Raw genomic sequence first — 16,487 nt, forward strand, 5'->3', positions numbered from 1 at the left:
CCTGAGTAAAAATTCTCTGGCACTCAGTAACAATTCTGTCTGTCCCTGAGTAACAATTCTGTGGCCCTAATAACGTTTCTGTGGCCCTAAGTAACAATTCTCTGGCACTGAGTAACAATTCTGTCTGTCCCTGATTATGAATTCTGTGGCCCTAACTAGCGTTTCTTTGTCCCTAAATAACGATTCTGTGGCCCTCATTAACAAGTCTGTGTCCCTGAGTAATGGTTCTCTGTCCCTAAGTAACTTTTCTCTGTCCCCAATTATCGTTTCTGTGGCCCTAACTCTGTCCCTGTCCCTAGTACAGAGCAGTCTGCCTCTGTTCAATAACTGCAGGCAAATGAAGAATTCCAAAATGGCCGCTATTTATAGCTCGACCATTACACAGTGCTGGCTGGCTGGCTGCTGATAGGCTGATGCGATCACATGTAGTTGAGGAATGCATTATGGGTCAGCGCGCCTTGTCTGCGCGCCTTCCCAGACATCCCCGCTCCGTCGCCGCACATGTCAGCCGCCATTTTCTGAAAAATTTCGATTCGCGCGTCCGAATTAGGCTATTTTTCGGATTCGGCACGAATCGAAATTTTTCCGATATTCGACTCGAATTCCACTTCGGATACTTCGATTCGCTCATCTCTAATAGTGAACTCTGTGCTTTCTGCAGACACTTTCAGTATCTGTTTTGCTAAACATACAGAAGACTTCAATGACACATAGGGAAGTGATACCCCTCTCTCTCCTAGACAGTTTCATTTTTTAGAGGTTGCCAAAAAATCTTTAAGACAGTGCTGGGTTTAGAATTATAAAGCTATCTGTGCTTTTCAAACCCTGATGCACCCTGAAATAAATGTTTATAAAAAAAACCTTTAAAGCACAACTGGGGACAGCTTAAAGGACAACTATACTTTGGTACAATTGTCCTTTAATCAATTCCCCCCACCCCCCTGAGTTCAGTCCACCTGGACAAGTACCTTTCTCCGTGCTCCAGCATTCTTTGTAGTGCAGCCTATGCGGTGCTGAACAGACTTTTCTGCAGAAGCATCCCCTCAGAGCGCATGCCTACCATAGCCCTATTTATCCCTATGGGTAAACTGGGCCGTTGGAGGCATCACTATGGCTTACCCATACAAAATATTTTTCTAATCAAAATTGGAGGCAAAATTGGTGGTCCTGCACACCCTATAAACACTGATATTTTTGTCTTTTTCTTGTACTGCATCATATGATTCTTTACATAATAATATTTTCAACTATAGTGTTGGCTATGTCTCTACATTGATGGATGCAGTGCCATTGTTGCCGCTGAATGCTCTGCTGCATCTGTTAACGATAAGAGTGCAGGATGGATTGACCTGCTACATTGGAGTTTAAGCTCAGTCTCAGTATTCAGTTCAAACTTGATTAATCTTTTACAGATTGCAGAAGGAATGGCTTACATAGAAAAAAAGAACTACATCCACCGGGACCTCAGGGCGGCCAATGTACTAGTCTCTGAGTCTCTAATGTGTAAAATTGCTGACTTTGGTCTGGCTCGAGTCATTGAAGATGATGAATACACAGCACAAGAAGGTATAGTTTCTGTCTTTTGATATGTATGTAAAAGTAATCTTTGTCTAAATTTATTCTGCCCCATAGACATTCAGTTCTCTTGGCTTGGAGGAAAGATCTACAGGTGTCAACATGTTGCAGTACATTACCATGCATTGTAGGTGCCTTTCTCTGAAGAATGTGCACTGAACAAATCCCTCAGTCCCTCCTAAAGGCAAGCAGAACAATCGTGGGATCAGCTTAGATATTTCCCAGCATGCTGGAACATTTCTGCAGCTAATGAGAACGTTTGATGCTTGTGCACACTCATTGTCATTCATAAAGGCATCTATATTCTACTTAATTATCAATAGTGATGTTCTAACCCACTGCATCCCATGCAAAATGCCCTTGGTAACCAAAACTATATATTTTCTGCATTACTTGCAGGCTTCAGGATAACTTTTCATGTTCAATATAGATCAGTGAAATAAGAAAAGAATTGTAACTTTACATCTTTCATTTTTTTAGGTGCAAAATTCCCCATTAAATGGACAGCTCCAGAGGCCATCAACTTTGGATCCTTTACAATTAAATCAGATGTCTGGTCCTTTGGCATTCTCCTGGCTGAAATAATCACATATGGGAAGATCCCCTATCCAGGTATTCTGAAGAGCACTCCCACAACCACATCTGTTACTTAGAAAAATCTTTGCATCAAGAAGACGTAACCAGGGCACAGTGGCATGCCTTTCCTTTAGTGGTAAAGATTTTAAATGCCGCTCCAACCACAAGCCCAGACTCCTTCCTTGCCCTTGCTGTAGGTTCCAGATAATGGTAACACTGGCAGTCCTAGCAACAAGTGCTGTTTATTCTGGCAACACCTCTTTGTAAATTGCTTTATGTAGAGGCCAGTACAGAAAATCATGCTGTTTCCCAGTACGTAATTAAACAGAGATTGCGTTACATCATACTGTAAAGAATGCTAGTCTAATAACAATATTCCCATAGTCACGTACAATTTAACATCATTACCTGTCAATAAAAGTGAAGCTGTCCATTAAGTGCAAAAAGAGGCAGAGGAGGAATAAAGTATACACTTCGTGCTTTCTCATTCCACCATACCACAAATAGCCAAGAGATCTACAGGAAAGTGAATTTGTTTTTTTGTACTTAAAGCAGAGCTCCAGTCTCCTTGGCAGTTTTCTCTAAAAGGCACCCCTGTGATTCTCTTTAGTTGCACAATATAAATAGGATACTGTTATAAGTGTATTTCTTCTTACTTGTAAAAGTTTGGAAAATAAATTTAATCTCCAAACACGGAAAGGTTTCTTCACAGTGAGAGCTGGGAAAATGTGGAATAGAGTCCCTCAAGAGTTGGTTCTGGCCAGCTCAGTGGATTGCTTTAAAAAAGGCCTGGATTCTTTCTTAGATACACAGAATATTACTGGATACTAACATTTATAGGTAAAGTTGATCCAGGGAATATCAGATTGCCCCTCGGGCGACCAGGAAGGAATTTTTTTCCCTGCAGGAGCAAATTGGGTCATGCTTTGCTGGGTTTTTTTTGCCTTCCTCTGGATCAACTGTGGGTATAGGATTATAACCTTCTTTTTTTCTTTTTTTTTTTTCTTTTTTTTTTTTTAAAGTAGATGGACTTATGTTTTTTTTCAGCCACACTAAGTATGTAAATATGATATTCATCCCAGGATCCCAGCAGACAGGCAGCGGCCGTTACTAGTGTGGGCACCCAAAACCCACTCCTACTTGCTTCTGGGATTCCATGCAGCCAGCTACCCAGCATGTACCTTCCGATTTTGAAACTGCACAGTAAGGACACAGTGCTGCACACTGTTACTTACAGATTCCCATAACAATAGCAGTGTTGGCGGAAGTTTCCTCCCCGTTGTTATGGAAACCTGTCAATCAACATAGAACCCGGAAAGAAGGCAAGTGCAGTCTGAAGGTTCCTGAGATAGATGACGGTGATATCCCAGGAGCCCTAGGGAATCACCTAATGACGATATCGTTTAGGCAGCCGATACCAGAAGTGTAGACTAAATGTAGAAAAATAAAGTATTTAAAAAAAAAATAATAATTTCCATTACAGACTGTTCTGCGGGTGAGCATTGTGTTGCAAGAAACATGAAAAAATGGGTGGAACTCTGCTTTAAGATGACTATCTATGTACTTACATAGTAATAAAGACTATTTAAAATATCTAGAAATGTAATATTCAGACTAAACAATGGGTTTTATCTGTCACATATCTCAGAGCAATCAGATTCAAACTGTCATTTTTAAGTGAATGTTAGAGAATGAAAGTTTGAACCTGATTGCTATGAGTTGGCTAGACATGGATTGCCATCTTTCCACAATATTTGGAATTGTTATAGCCAGCAGAGGCAGGTGGATACAAATCTGAACTGGAAATTGACAGTTGAGGAACAAAATGTTGACTAAAGCATTGTAGGACAATACAGACAATTGTGGACGAAAGTGTAAAGAAAATATCTCAAACCTGGCATTTAAACTGATGAAAAAATATAATTTACATAGTTAAAAAAAAGCATACCAGAACAATAAATAGATCCAGCAATTAAAGCAGGTTGACTTCTAAGTACATTTTATTTTCATTAAAATTCAGGTTTACCCCTCACAAGCTTCCATGACTAGGTGACTAAACATGGCTTGCTCTGGACTGCTCTGACCATCACCATCTTAGCAACTATAAATGACCCCACCATTCTGGAGTTAAATGGCCATAGCAGCCTTTTATTAACAAAATTATAAATAACAGATCAATAACATAACATCACAGTGCAAGAAAAATTGAGCCACAAGGTCCTGTTAGGCATCCAGATAAGACAAAGTACCTGAGTACTACTTAATCAGACCTCCAGTAGTAACACCACCTACTCAGAGACAACAAATCTCAGATACCCATCGCACCAATTGGGTCCAACAGGAGTACCTTCGATGCATCCCTACAAAACTAATAGTAAACTAAAAAGGACCTTCTACACCGTCATCAACCTGAGAAGATAAACAACAAAACCAACAAACCCGTTACACACCATTGTGGTCAATGGAAAGGAGGGAGGTTGGGAAGTCTTCCCCCACACAGACCTCCTCTGATTGCTGTGTGCAAAAGTATTGCACAGAGCGGCCCCCAAACTTCCACTTCTGGGGTCCCCGCTGGCACTTTTGGCTCCTCCTCTTTTCCACGTGACACCATAGGAAGAACTTCTTATGGAAGCGCTCGTGCAGGTTTGCTCCCAAACCGTGCTGTGAGTGTCCATTGACATACACAGCACAATCCTGCCCCCTGCTCTCTGGTCACTGGATTTGATTGAGAGCAGCAGGAGCCAATGGCTCCCGCTGCTTCCTCTATGTTCTGTGAACGCATGGCGAAAGGAGAAAACTGCTACAGATGGAAACAGCTCTAGATGGAGATAGAACTCTGGTAAGTATTTAGAAGGTTAGGGGGTGATACTGCTACTGGGACATTTTTTACCTTTAATGCAGGGAAAGCATTAAGGTAAAAAAACATCTAGCCTTTACACCAACGTTACGATTTTAAATGTATTTTCTCAGCATATACTCAGCCAGGGGCGGACTGACAACTCATGGGGCCCCCGGGCAATAGGGGATCATGGGGCCCCTGTGTCCTTGCCCAAACTCAAAAAAGCCTATGAAAAAGGTACCAGGGGCATCTCATGGGGCCCCCTACTGACCCCGGGCCCTTGGGCAGTGCCTGAGTTTCCAAATGGTCAGTCCGCCCCTGTACTCAGCATGAATTACCAAGGTTTGTGAAACATTGTGCAAATACTGTATTTAATAAATGATTAAGGTTTATGCTTTTCACAGGTTTGGAGGATGAGTAAAAAGAAAATGGTGACAGTATCCCATTATTTGTAGCATGGATTAGAATAAAAAGATGCCCATACCCCATTAGTTGTAGGATGAGTGAAAATAAAAAGGACAATCATGTCTCATTATAGGATGAATGAAATGAAAAAAGCTGACAGTATCCCATTATTTGGGCAGCCCAGTGGCTAAATGGTTAGCACTTCCACCTGGCAGTACTAGGGTCATCGGTTCAAATCCCAGCCACGGCACCACCTGCCTGGAGTTTGCATGTTCTCCCTGTGCCTGTGTGGGTTTCCTCTGGGTTCCTCCCACATTCCAAAGACATGCTGATAGGTTAATTGGCTCCTGTCTAAATTGTCCCTAGTATGTGCATGTATGAATGTGAGTTAGGGACCTTAGATTGTAGGCCCCTTGAGGGTTAGGGACTGATATGAATGTACATATATATGTGTAAAAGCGCTGTGTAAATGGACGTGCTATATAAGTACCTGAAATAAATACATTTGTAGGATGGATAAAAAGAAAAAGGTAACAGCATCCCATTATTCCTAAAATGGATGAAAAGAAAAAGACAACAATATCCCATTATTCATAGGATGCAATAAATTCCTAGTGTGCAATAAAGCTGTGATCCAGTTCTTAGGAGAGTTTGATGTTTTCCATCTCTTCTTAGGCATGAGCAATGCAGAAGTGATGGCAGCACTGCAGCGTGGTTACCGGATGCCACGGATGGACAACTGCCCTGAGGAGTTATATGATATTATGAAACAGTGCTGGAAAGAAAAAGCTGAAGAAAGACCCACATTTGATTACTTACAAAGTGTTCTAGATGACTTCTACACAGCCACAGAGAGCCAGTATCAACAGCAACCCTAGATCATGGACAAGATTGCTACAATGTTCCAGAACTGACTGAGCAGCTTATTCCATTTCTCTTTTGTCTATACTGCTGGGAAACCTGAACATACTGAACAACAATGGCCAGCAGTGTACATTATTCATGGATATTGGATTTGTGTGGCTTTGAAGCACACAGCATGGCAGTAACATTCCTTCTGCTATATGGCTCCAGACTCTTGCAAGCTCTGAAAACGTACACAAAAGACTTGTATATCTATTCTGCATCTTCTGGTATTTAATTGATGAATGTGGTGCACTTATTAAAGGCACTGTTTACCTGCACAACATGGAAAAAGCTGTGAGCTTATTCATGAGAATACAGATATCAGATCACACAAAAGAGACAGATCCACCTGGTGTAGGCCAATATAGGCATTCATGTGACTTGCAGCTCTTTCTGACCCAAAATACACACCAGTATGTTTGAATGTACATAATTATTCCTGTAGAGCAGTACATGTGACCCTTAGATTATGCAAGGATACATAGTGTAGATTTCATTAAAAATTATTTTTTTTTACATACACAATCCCACTTTTTAGGCAACAGAAACTGTTCTGAATGCTAACAAAGGCTTATGCAAAGGAAGAAAATTCACCCATATATCGATAGGTTTCAGTGTGCTGGTGCTCCTTTAAATTCAAGTTCCTAATATTCTCCAAACTCAGTTCCTTGGGGGTTGTCAGTGGATAAGCACAAGGAGGCTGCCAGTGGGGTCAGGGTTAAAGCAGGCAGGGCAGAAGAATTAGTGTAAAGGCAGTTGTTGAGAAGATCAGTCAAAGTAGTAGGCTGGGGATGTGGTAAATACACAGGGAAGGCTGTTGATGGGACATGTTCAATACAAGCTGTGGCAACCAGATCCCTGCGGAAGAGTACACATGGGGGAAATAGTTGTCAAGCAGAAGGTAGGAGTTACTTTTGTGCAATGCTGGGAGTAGATGGGGCATGCCAATAGTACTTTTATAAAACTCAGCTACTTAAGTGCACAAGAGTCATAGCCACAATAAGGTATGAGTAGTCACGAAGGGTTAGATCTAATTAACATTTGTAACATAAGAGGAAGAACATAGTATAGCATCAAACCCAGAGAGAAATTGTATTATATTTTGGCTTACTAGTCCTTAGATGTGGTAGCAGAATATGTTTTCTTCATTTATTTTTCCTGGTGATATGCACAGGAAGAGACAAGGACACTGGATTTCTGGAAGGATCAACTTGTATTTTTCTGTACAAGTAAGCTATAACATATTACATTTTTTTCATTAGTTTATATACTGTATCTTTTAGGCAACAGAATGAGTAATTCTATCCCATACATCAACACAATGGGATTGATTTACTAGAGGGAAATAGACTGTGCAATTTGCATGTGCAGTTGCACTCTGCAAGGGCGTTTTCTCCAGAGCTTAGTAAATGAGATGAAGCTTCACTTTGCAAAGAATACCCAAACACATGCAAGGAAAATAAATAAAAAAAAACAGCATTTTTCATTGCACATGATTGGATGATGGCAGTCAGCAGAGTTCCTCCTCATTTACTAAGCTATGGGGCCAGTTCCCTTGCAGAATGCAACGGCACTTTCAAAGTACACAGTCTGTTTTTAGTAAATCAAACCCAATGTGTCATATCACGGTTATTTAAAATACATGTGAAAGTTTGAATGGTTTGAAATGGTCAATTATGACCTAAAATTCATGCAGTATCATTTTAATGCTGCATGTACATTAAAGAGATAGTAATATGTACATGTATTTTAAATAGTGTAACAAAAAAAAACACTCGGCTATATGCAGTGTTTTTACATTGAAGAAGTAATGAATTGTTTGCCGAATGCCTAGGGCAGTTTTTCAGCTGGAATTGCTTGGAAGTGCTGTGAAATAAATCCCCATATTATTCAACTCTGTAGTAAGAGACTCATCCACCACTCATTTTTGATCACTGCTTACACTGAGGTGCATGTCAACTCAACCTTTTTGAGTCCACAGTGATGTATAAATGAAAGATACCAGCATTTGGCTGTAGAACCAGGCCGCATAAGCTGTGATTGCGTCGAGAAGGTATGTGGTGAACAACCAAAAAAGACCTGAAAAGGCTAAAAAAATTGTACCATTTCTTGAGTTGGCATTTTATTTTCTATATTGAACATTTAAACTGTGTAATTAAAGCTTAGCTACTGCATGTCTATTTAAAGTTGAACTCCAGGCAGATATAAAAGTCACACATTAATGTAGCTCAGTAGTATTAATTAACTCATTAAATATATTTTAAAATGCAAGCTGTGTAAGTACCTGAATTTGACCTGATAGGGTGGGGTGAAATACATTGAAGGCATGGCCTAGATGGAGCTAGGCAAAGGCTGCTTTTACCTGTAGGACTGTCAGGCTTGCTTGGAGTATAGAGATTGGGCCTCTGCTTTCCACATTGAACATATTGAGCCGGGATGAACACCCAAGCCAGTGCCCTTATTGTGAGTCTATCGAATTTGGATAAAGGAATCTGAGCAGCAGCCCAGGTTTATAATTCAGGTGTACAATGTAAGTATCTGAATTTGACCTGGTAACAGACTCCAGCAATCCATGGTATAGCTGAGCTCAAAACCGGGAGATGAAGAATAAGCCAATCAATTAATTTGCTGGCAAGACGCACTTTGATAGAAGGGGATAGCGAGTCAGATGAACTCATCAGGCTGCTGCTTTTCTTTTCACATGTTTTGCAGGTATAAAAAAAAATGTACATTTATTATTTTTTGTTTATGGAACCGCTAAAGCACTGGTGTCAAACTGGCGGCCCCCCCAGCTGTTGCCAAACTACAAGTCCCATGAGGAATTGCAAGATTTACAGTTACAAGCATGACTCCCAAAGGCAGAGGCATGATGGGACTCATAGTTTCGCAACAGCTGGAGGGTCGCCAGTTTGACACCCCTGCTCTAAAGCATTGCACCAGTGATCAGTAGATCGCTGGTGCCATGCAGGTCTCCCCCTGACCTGCCCATATATCTAGCTGCTTGCTTGTACATCCTGTACAAACAAGCAGATACTACCGATAGGAAGGCTCAATGAACTACCACGGCACTGTGGAGTACTGTGGTAGTTCATTGCAAACTACAAGCTGTCAGTTGCAAAGGATGCTGGGCCTTGTAGCTTTCATAGAATAGCAGCTTTTTTAAAATTGTGACAGCTAGCGAGGGTGGAGAAGATCCCCCGCTAGCTGTCACAGTGGGCATCGGGGGATGGGGGGGTCCGTCAGATCCATGCTATGAAAGGTGAACTTATCCTTTTATAAAACTGGTGCAGACTTGATCTGGTGCAACTGTGCATAGTAACTAATCAGCTTCTATCTTCAGCTTGTTCAACTAAGTTTTGACAATAAAACCTAGAAGCGGATTGCTTACTACGCACAGCTGCAGATTCTATGTGCACCAGTTTTGGTAAATCTCCCCCAGTATGTAGAGCAAAGGGACAAGACTTGTGTTACTTACCTGCAGCAGAGACATATTAGGTTCCCTGCCCTACCAGACAGTGCTGTGTAGCAGAACTGTATAAATAGCAGCACTAGGAGAGGTAAACAAATTTTTGGAGTTCAGCTTTAGTCTTTCACTAGCCCTGTAATTTTAACTATAAAGAATGAAGGAGTCCCTTTTTCCTACAGGCCTCTGTGTGACTACAAGGGCTGCTGTGGTGGTCTTTCTATATAAAAAACATTTGTTGTATGAATGTGTTGGTCATTGGCAGAGCCATCACAAATCTGATACGTTTATTTTCCAGGACTGTTGGCTCCATCTAGTGGACATAATGCAGTTATTTCCTGAAAAACCTCAGTCCGGAAGATACCGCACTATTGGCACTAGATGGTGCTGAAGATCCTAAAAAAATTAACCCATAGGCAAAATATTTATTTTATTTATTCATTATAGGTACTTATATAACCGTCAATTTACACAGCGCTTTACATATATATTGTACATTCACATCAGTTCCTAACCCTTAAAGGGTGTACACTCTAAAGTCCCTAACTTACATTCATACATACACATACTAGGGACAATTTACAAAGATTTATGATGGTTGTGCAAATGAATGACACATTGACACAGCAATTTTGTTTTAAAAATAGACTCCCTTCTGCATTCATCAATTTGGATTATTCAGTTGATTCTTTGGATTGTTGTCCAATATGGATGTGCTGTCCTTATTAGGATGTACTAGGGGAGATTTACTGAAACTGGTGGACTCAATCTGGTGCAGCTGTGCATGGTAGCCAATCAGCTTCTACTGTCTACAACAAAACCTGGTAGCCGATTGGTTTCTATGCAGAGCTGCACCAGATTTTGCACTCCAGTGTTAGTAAATCTTCCCCTGTGTGCCAGACCCATTACTGTATTAGTGATGAGAGGTGTATGCTTGGGTTTCAAAATAAATCATGTGACATAAGTGGCTGGAAGGGCTTGTATTCAAAGTGTGAAGCATATATTAAAAGGTCTTGCATCTTCCAGGTTAGAATATGTCACAGCATAGGAATAAAGCATAGCAGATGGACTATTAATCAAATTATAGCCCCAGACAGCATGTCCATAGGTCTGGCACTATACTGGGTTGGTGTGAACTCAGTGGTGGACACAGACAAGAGCTACTGACGCCACAAGTTACAGAAAGGTAGTTGAAAATTTTCCAACACAGCATTAAAAAATGCACACTCCAAAAAAAACAAAACAAAAAAAAAAACCACAACTTTGGGTAGGCCTTTACTTCTAAATGTATCCTATACAAATTCTGTGTGAGCCTTGCTGCAGTACTCTATTAGTATGGTATGTATTTGCAATACTGCTACCAATGTTTATCTAAGCTTTCCATAATGTTACCATTTACACAGCTGTAGTCTATTGAGTACTTATAAACAGACTTGTTGTTTCAGTGTGGTAACCTATAGTACCTAATATTTTAGGACACTTAAAGTGTGAAAAGTAAAAAATCTAGTTGGTTGCTATGGGTTAAGCTTGCCATAGACAGCAGAAGGTAATCAAATATACAGACACAATCAACACTCAAGCATCTGACCACTGGATCCCTAAACACGAAAGTGTTAACTTCAGGCAATGGTTCGTGTATACTCTATGCAGACAGAGAATGGGAGATTAGCTGCAAACGGAACACCAGAGTGATCAGACAAGGTTTTTCATCGTCTCCAATCACTATTTCCCATTTCATGACCTAGTCAATGTTTGTGTGCATTAAAGATTTTCTCCAGTAAAAACATCTGGATAGCCCATGGACACCATTACTGCAATTTGATATGAAATGTCAGTTAACCCATTAGATATGCATAATGGTGGTTGCTATAGGAACCATGGATAGATATGTTAGAATATACATAAATAATGGCATTAGTCCATAATGATTGGCCAAGATTCAGTTCAACACACAAAAAGGTCTACTCCTACTTTACAGAATGATAGATCCATTCTAATAGCAGTCCAGTGTTAACATTTCTGTTCTTCAATCAAGCCATATATGTAATTTATATTTTTTTATACTAACCCAGGAGTTACTTTGATCTTAGGGAAATGTCTTATTTTCCCCTCGCTTTATTGTATATAATGTGTGGTTTCCATTGTCATTTTTACCTTGAAAATAATATTTTAAAATGAGAAGCTAATGGTATGAAATATATACCTTTGCATACTGATTATATACAATGCTGTAAAAACAAACTTGTTTAATTAAAACAAAAACATGCCCAAATCCATGGTTCTCGTCCAGACTTCCTTTCCTCTCACACAGACAACCTGGGAGCTGGCTACAACAGCTCGTCTCCACTTTCAGTCAAAAGTCTAAAAATGTAAGCCACGTTCCAAAACTCAGCTCTTCTGTGTTTGATAATTGTAAAAAAAAAAAAAAGCACACATTGATGCCCCCACCCAAAACCAACCTTTCTTTATGTGTTTCACCACTGCTGGCTTGCTTACAAGGATAGGGGTAGTCTAGTTTCCTTTATCATGGAGTTGGCAAGATGGTCAGTTTTCCCATACAGTTATATTAGAAATCTGGAATATATACAGCAGTGTTTCTCAACCTTTTTTTGGTCAAGGCACCCTTTAGAATTGCGCACAATCCCAGGGCACACCAATCCAAGGATCTGCTCTATATCTGAAACATGCAAACAGTGCAAGCATGATCTTTAAAATTGTGCAACATCAAAACATATGGTACCCTGCAATTTAGCTGACGTAAACGTGCACACATTTGCTAGAGGCATGGGGTGTCATTAAAAATTAATGGAACCCAGCCACGTCTGCCAAAGGCAGCACATTTTTGTGCAGCACAGGAAAACAGTTTTACACTTGTTACCACATTGCACCTGTGAACAAGGTCTAAAATGTACTCGGAGTTCAGTGGTCTGTAGGTTGTAAACTCCTCTCCCCCAAATTCCCCCCTCTTGGCACAAATCCCCTTCCAATCCCCCCTCCTAGCACAGACGCTCCCAAATCCTCTCTACTAGCCCAAATCCCCCCTACTAGCACAACCCCCCCAAATCTTCCCTCCTAGCACATTCCCTCCCCACCCCCTAAAATCACCTTCCCAGCACAACCCCACCAAAATCCCTAGCACAATTTCTGAAATTGTCTGTGGAGTAGTGACAGCACCAAAGAGCAGAAAAGAGCCAGGAGGGGGTGTGGATTGTGCTCCCTGTAGAAGATTGCTCTGAAAAAGGGGGCCAGAGTCCCCCAACACGCATCAGCTGGTTGCATCATCCATCTGTCAGTCAGATTGGACAGGAGACTAATGCAACTTCGTGCCTGTGTACTTTATTGCCTTTAGCCTACTGGGTTTGTGAGTATGTTTTTTGGTTTTGTTTTTTAATCTATTTCACCAATAAAAAAGTACCCAAAGATTGTGCACTAGGCATTTGTGCCCTTTCTGTTCTCGTTATGTTTTGTGGTTGATCAAACATGCTTCCACATTACATCCGGTCATGTGGTACACTCACCTATGTTCTACTTCTGTTATCCTCTAGATTTTCCTTAGAAGGATAAGTGCACCTTTTGCACAAAAATAATAAATGCACTTTTTTTGCTAGTAAAGTTATATTAAGTCACACTTTGTCACAAAACTGATGTGGTTCACACCGCCTCCAGGGTCATGCTTCTATCAGTCAGAAGGACTTTGTGGCTTCATCCCTGATTGGCAGATTCCTTCTCCAAGATGTAACCCTTTTCTAATCCATATGGAAGACCAGAGGCTTTTCAGTAGTACCCGAGATGTGGCAATCAAGAGATTGACTTATTATTCAGGACAGAACTTTCTCAACAAGAAACTACATTTCCAAGACCAAGCCTTACAAACCTGAGAAAGAAGTAGAAGCCCTAGAGAGTTAATTCCTCAAATCCAATAAAAAGACAAGTCTTCTACTTCTCCTGGATTTTGCCAGGGAGAGGGAAGTCGTTTTGATGCAAGGTCTGGTCAGTCCTTTTCATTGGCAGCAAAGCTACATCACTTAAAAGGAGGTTTGGGCAAACAACTTGATCAATGTATAGGGAGTGGGAGATGGAGAAAAAAAAAAAAAAAAATTACTCTCCATATCCTTGTGAACACAGTTTTACTGGTACCACAACCTTATTGAGAATTGTATTAAATTGGACTCTAACCAAGAATAAACTAGTGGGACTTTGAAGGTACCAAACCATATAAATAAATAAAATTATACAAAAATGTAATGACCATTCGTAAAATCGAACACCTTTTATTGGGTTAAAAAGAACCAACAGGTGCAGCATGATCATCAAACATATACATGGAAAGTCAAAATACAATGGGCGAGACCTGGTCACAATAAAGGCTACTGAGGTCTTAGATGCAAAAAAGGTGTCATGGGCATCAGCTACATAGAGCTGACAGCTACAGCCTCAACAAATATCAATGTACTTTTCCAGAAAACAATCCTTGTGATCTGGGGTCCGATGCATTAACCTACATCTTTCCTCCAATAACCATAATTTTCAGTGTACTCCAGAAGAATCATCAGGAGGAGATGGCAGTGACCTTCTAAATCAAGGACAATATGTTCACCTCTGCCCAGAAAGGTAAAAGCTAGTAGCTTGGAAATAGAGAGGCAGAAGTTGAAGAAATTAGTCAGGTGGAGGTTGCTCACAGAATAGGAGAGCGTGCTGTAATCACTATTTGCTCCTATGTGCGAACATATGGGTTAAGGACTACCTCGCTAACAAGATTCAATTCTATCTGAACAGACAAGTGAGCAGACAACAGGTCCAGTCTGGTGAATGGAATGTAGATGTTCTGAATGTGAGAAATGGGTCTTAAATGGCAATTATCCCACTTTAACCCTGACCACATTTTTAGGTTTCTGAAATTAGGATTAATTTTTTTTTTTACATTTTTATTATTTTCATGATGCTGTGGTTGGAAAAGAAGCCAGATCACATGCAACTCCCAGGAAAAACATTTTAACTTCATGTCAAGGCCCATTGGGTCATAAGTCCATTGGGTTCCAAAATGGGTTGTGTTGTGGACATTGCATCCGTGGAAACCCACAAAAAGTTTGCCTGGTAACAGTGTTTGCCGCCTCAAAGTTGCCTGTCCAAACTGGAGTTGACTTGGCTGTTTACCTAGCAGCATGATTCTTGGCTTCACATAAAAGGATGACGTTTTAAAAACTACTGACACACACACCATCTGGCAGCTCAGCTTGGTTTAAGGCATAGAAAACCAGAGAAGGTGTTGTAGGCAGCACCTAAAGCTATCTACTTGCCATCTGAATAGAAAATTTCAGACACTATATGGTTACTTAAGACAATTTATTAAAAATTGTGATATACAAAATAGCATTGTAAAAACAGTTTTATTTACATAAATAGGAGTAAAAACAATACACAAATATATACTAAATATATACACCAAAATTAAGCGTCTGGTTTTGTCATTTACGAGACAAAGGTTTTTTCCTGGTTAGGATTGTGGTTTCCTCTGTTTTTTCCAAAAGTTTAGTCTTTTTTGGAGTACCAGTCATGGTATTTCTAATATTAGAAAATAGGCCTTTTTTAGGCTTTGGTTCACACAGATCTACTGACGACACAAGCTTCCTGCTTTCATCCAGCTGAGCCTGAAGTTCGTTCACAGAAGTCTCTAGCTGAATGGCTCGTTCTGCCAGACTCTGGAGACCTCGCACCTCCTGTTCCTGCAAAATACAAGGAAGAGTTCACTTCCGTATGGTAGTCTTGAACTAGACTACAGACTGCCACAAACATTTATACAATAGTAATACAGTTATCTTGTGTCAATCATACCCCATTACTCACATAATATTCAAATCAAGCACTGAAAATGGTTTACACTGCAGTAATTCAGAGCAACCAGATTTTAGTAAACTAGTCAGTGAGATTTATGACCAATTATACTAGTTACTAGGAGAGAAGGTTGAGGTTCACCACGGAAAATAAGGAACTGCAACTTATCAGGTTCAAAACCAGTAATAAGGAACAACCTATATGGCAAGAGAAGAAAAAAAAAAAGTGGAGAACCCGCTTAGAAAGGAGTGTATAGGAATGTCAAGCATTTGGGTGTTCATTCATTTTAAATGGCCAAAATAAGTGAAAATTCTGGCTAATGGAATGAACGAACGCTCAAGCGATAAACACTAGCGTTTACACACAAGACTTCAAGACATTGGATAAAGTGCATTTTGTTTAGTTATTCTGGACAAACTCTATAAATTGCTTTCATCTACGTATGGCACATAAGAAAGGACCTGAAACTTTGGAGAGATTCTGTGAGATAACTGACGAAAGGTCAGAAGCATAGGTGGAGTTATATCTCACACCTGTATGGACTAAATAAGGCAATGCAAAGTGCTGTAACCCAGTAACCCATTAGAATCCCTCCAATCTAATAGCAAATAGCAATCTATGGGAGTAGGCAAACCCAAAGAACGTCCTATTTAATCACTTTTGGTCTGCTAAAATAGATAATTGAAAGTTTGTTATACCGTATTGGTCTGATGAGGGGAAAAACAAAACAAAAACGAAAAACATGCAACTAGTAGCCATGAAATAGACAATAGCTAATGTGTGGCTAACACCTTTAATGTTATATTGGACATTACTTAATGAGAACCAATTTCAAATTTACAGGGTACCATGCCCAAGTTCCATAGGGTCTGAGAACCATGGGTCTATTTT

General features: G+C 40.2%; 2 protein-coding genes across 5 annotated transcripts in view; one reads left to right on the forward strand and one right to left on the reverse strand.

Annotated features, from left to right (window-relative positions):
- Positions 1-12,036, forward strand: part of LYN (LYN proto-oncogene, Src family tyrosine kinase) — a 110,990-nt gene extending 98,954 nt beyond the window's left edge. For both annotated transcript variants that reach the window (XM_089678456.1, XM_089678457.1), the window contains exons 11-13: positions 1,413-1,566; positions 2,056-2,187; positions 6,071-12,036. In XM_089678456.1, the coding sequence (XP_089534582.1) occupies positions 1,413-1,566; positions 2,056-2,187; positions 6,071-6,273 (489 nt within the window). In that variant the 3' untranslated portion in view covers positions 6,274-12,036. The remainder of the gene's footprint in view (positions 1-1,412; positions 1,567-2,055; positions 2,188-6,070) is intronic.
- Positions 12,037-15,088: 3,052 nt separating this feature from the next.
- LOC149461360 (kinesin-like protein KIF20A) overlaps positions 15,089-16,487 on the reverse strand; it is a 49,796-nt gene continuing 48,397 nt past the window's right edge. For all 3 annotated transcript variants that reach the window (XM_089678480.1, XM_089678481.1, XM_089678482.1), the window contains one exon: positions 15,089-15,487. In XM_089678480.1, coding sequence (XP_089534606.1) covers positions 15,230-15,487 — 258 coding nt within the window. In that variant the 3' untranslated portion in view covers positions 15,089-15,229. The remainder of the gene's footprint in view (positions 15,488-16,487) is intronic.

This window comes from Staurois parvus, unplaced genomic scaffold (genome assembly GCF_062004578.1).
Source record: "Staurois parvus isolate SC_StPar_1 unplaced genomic scaffold, SC_StPar_1.0 ptg000205l, whole genome shotgun sequence".
Classification (NCBI taxonomy): Eukaryota; Metazoa; Chordata; class Amphibia; order Anura; family Ranidae; genus Staurois; species Staurois parvus.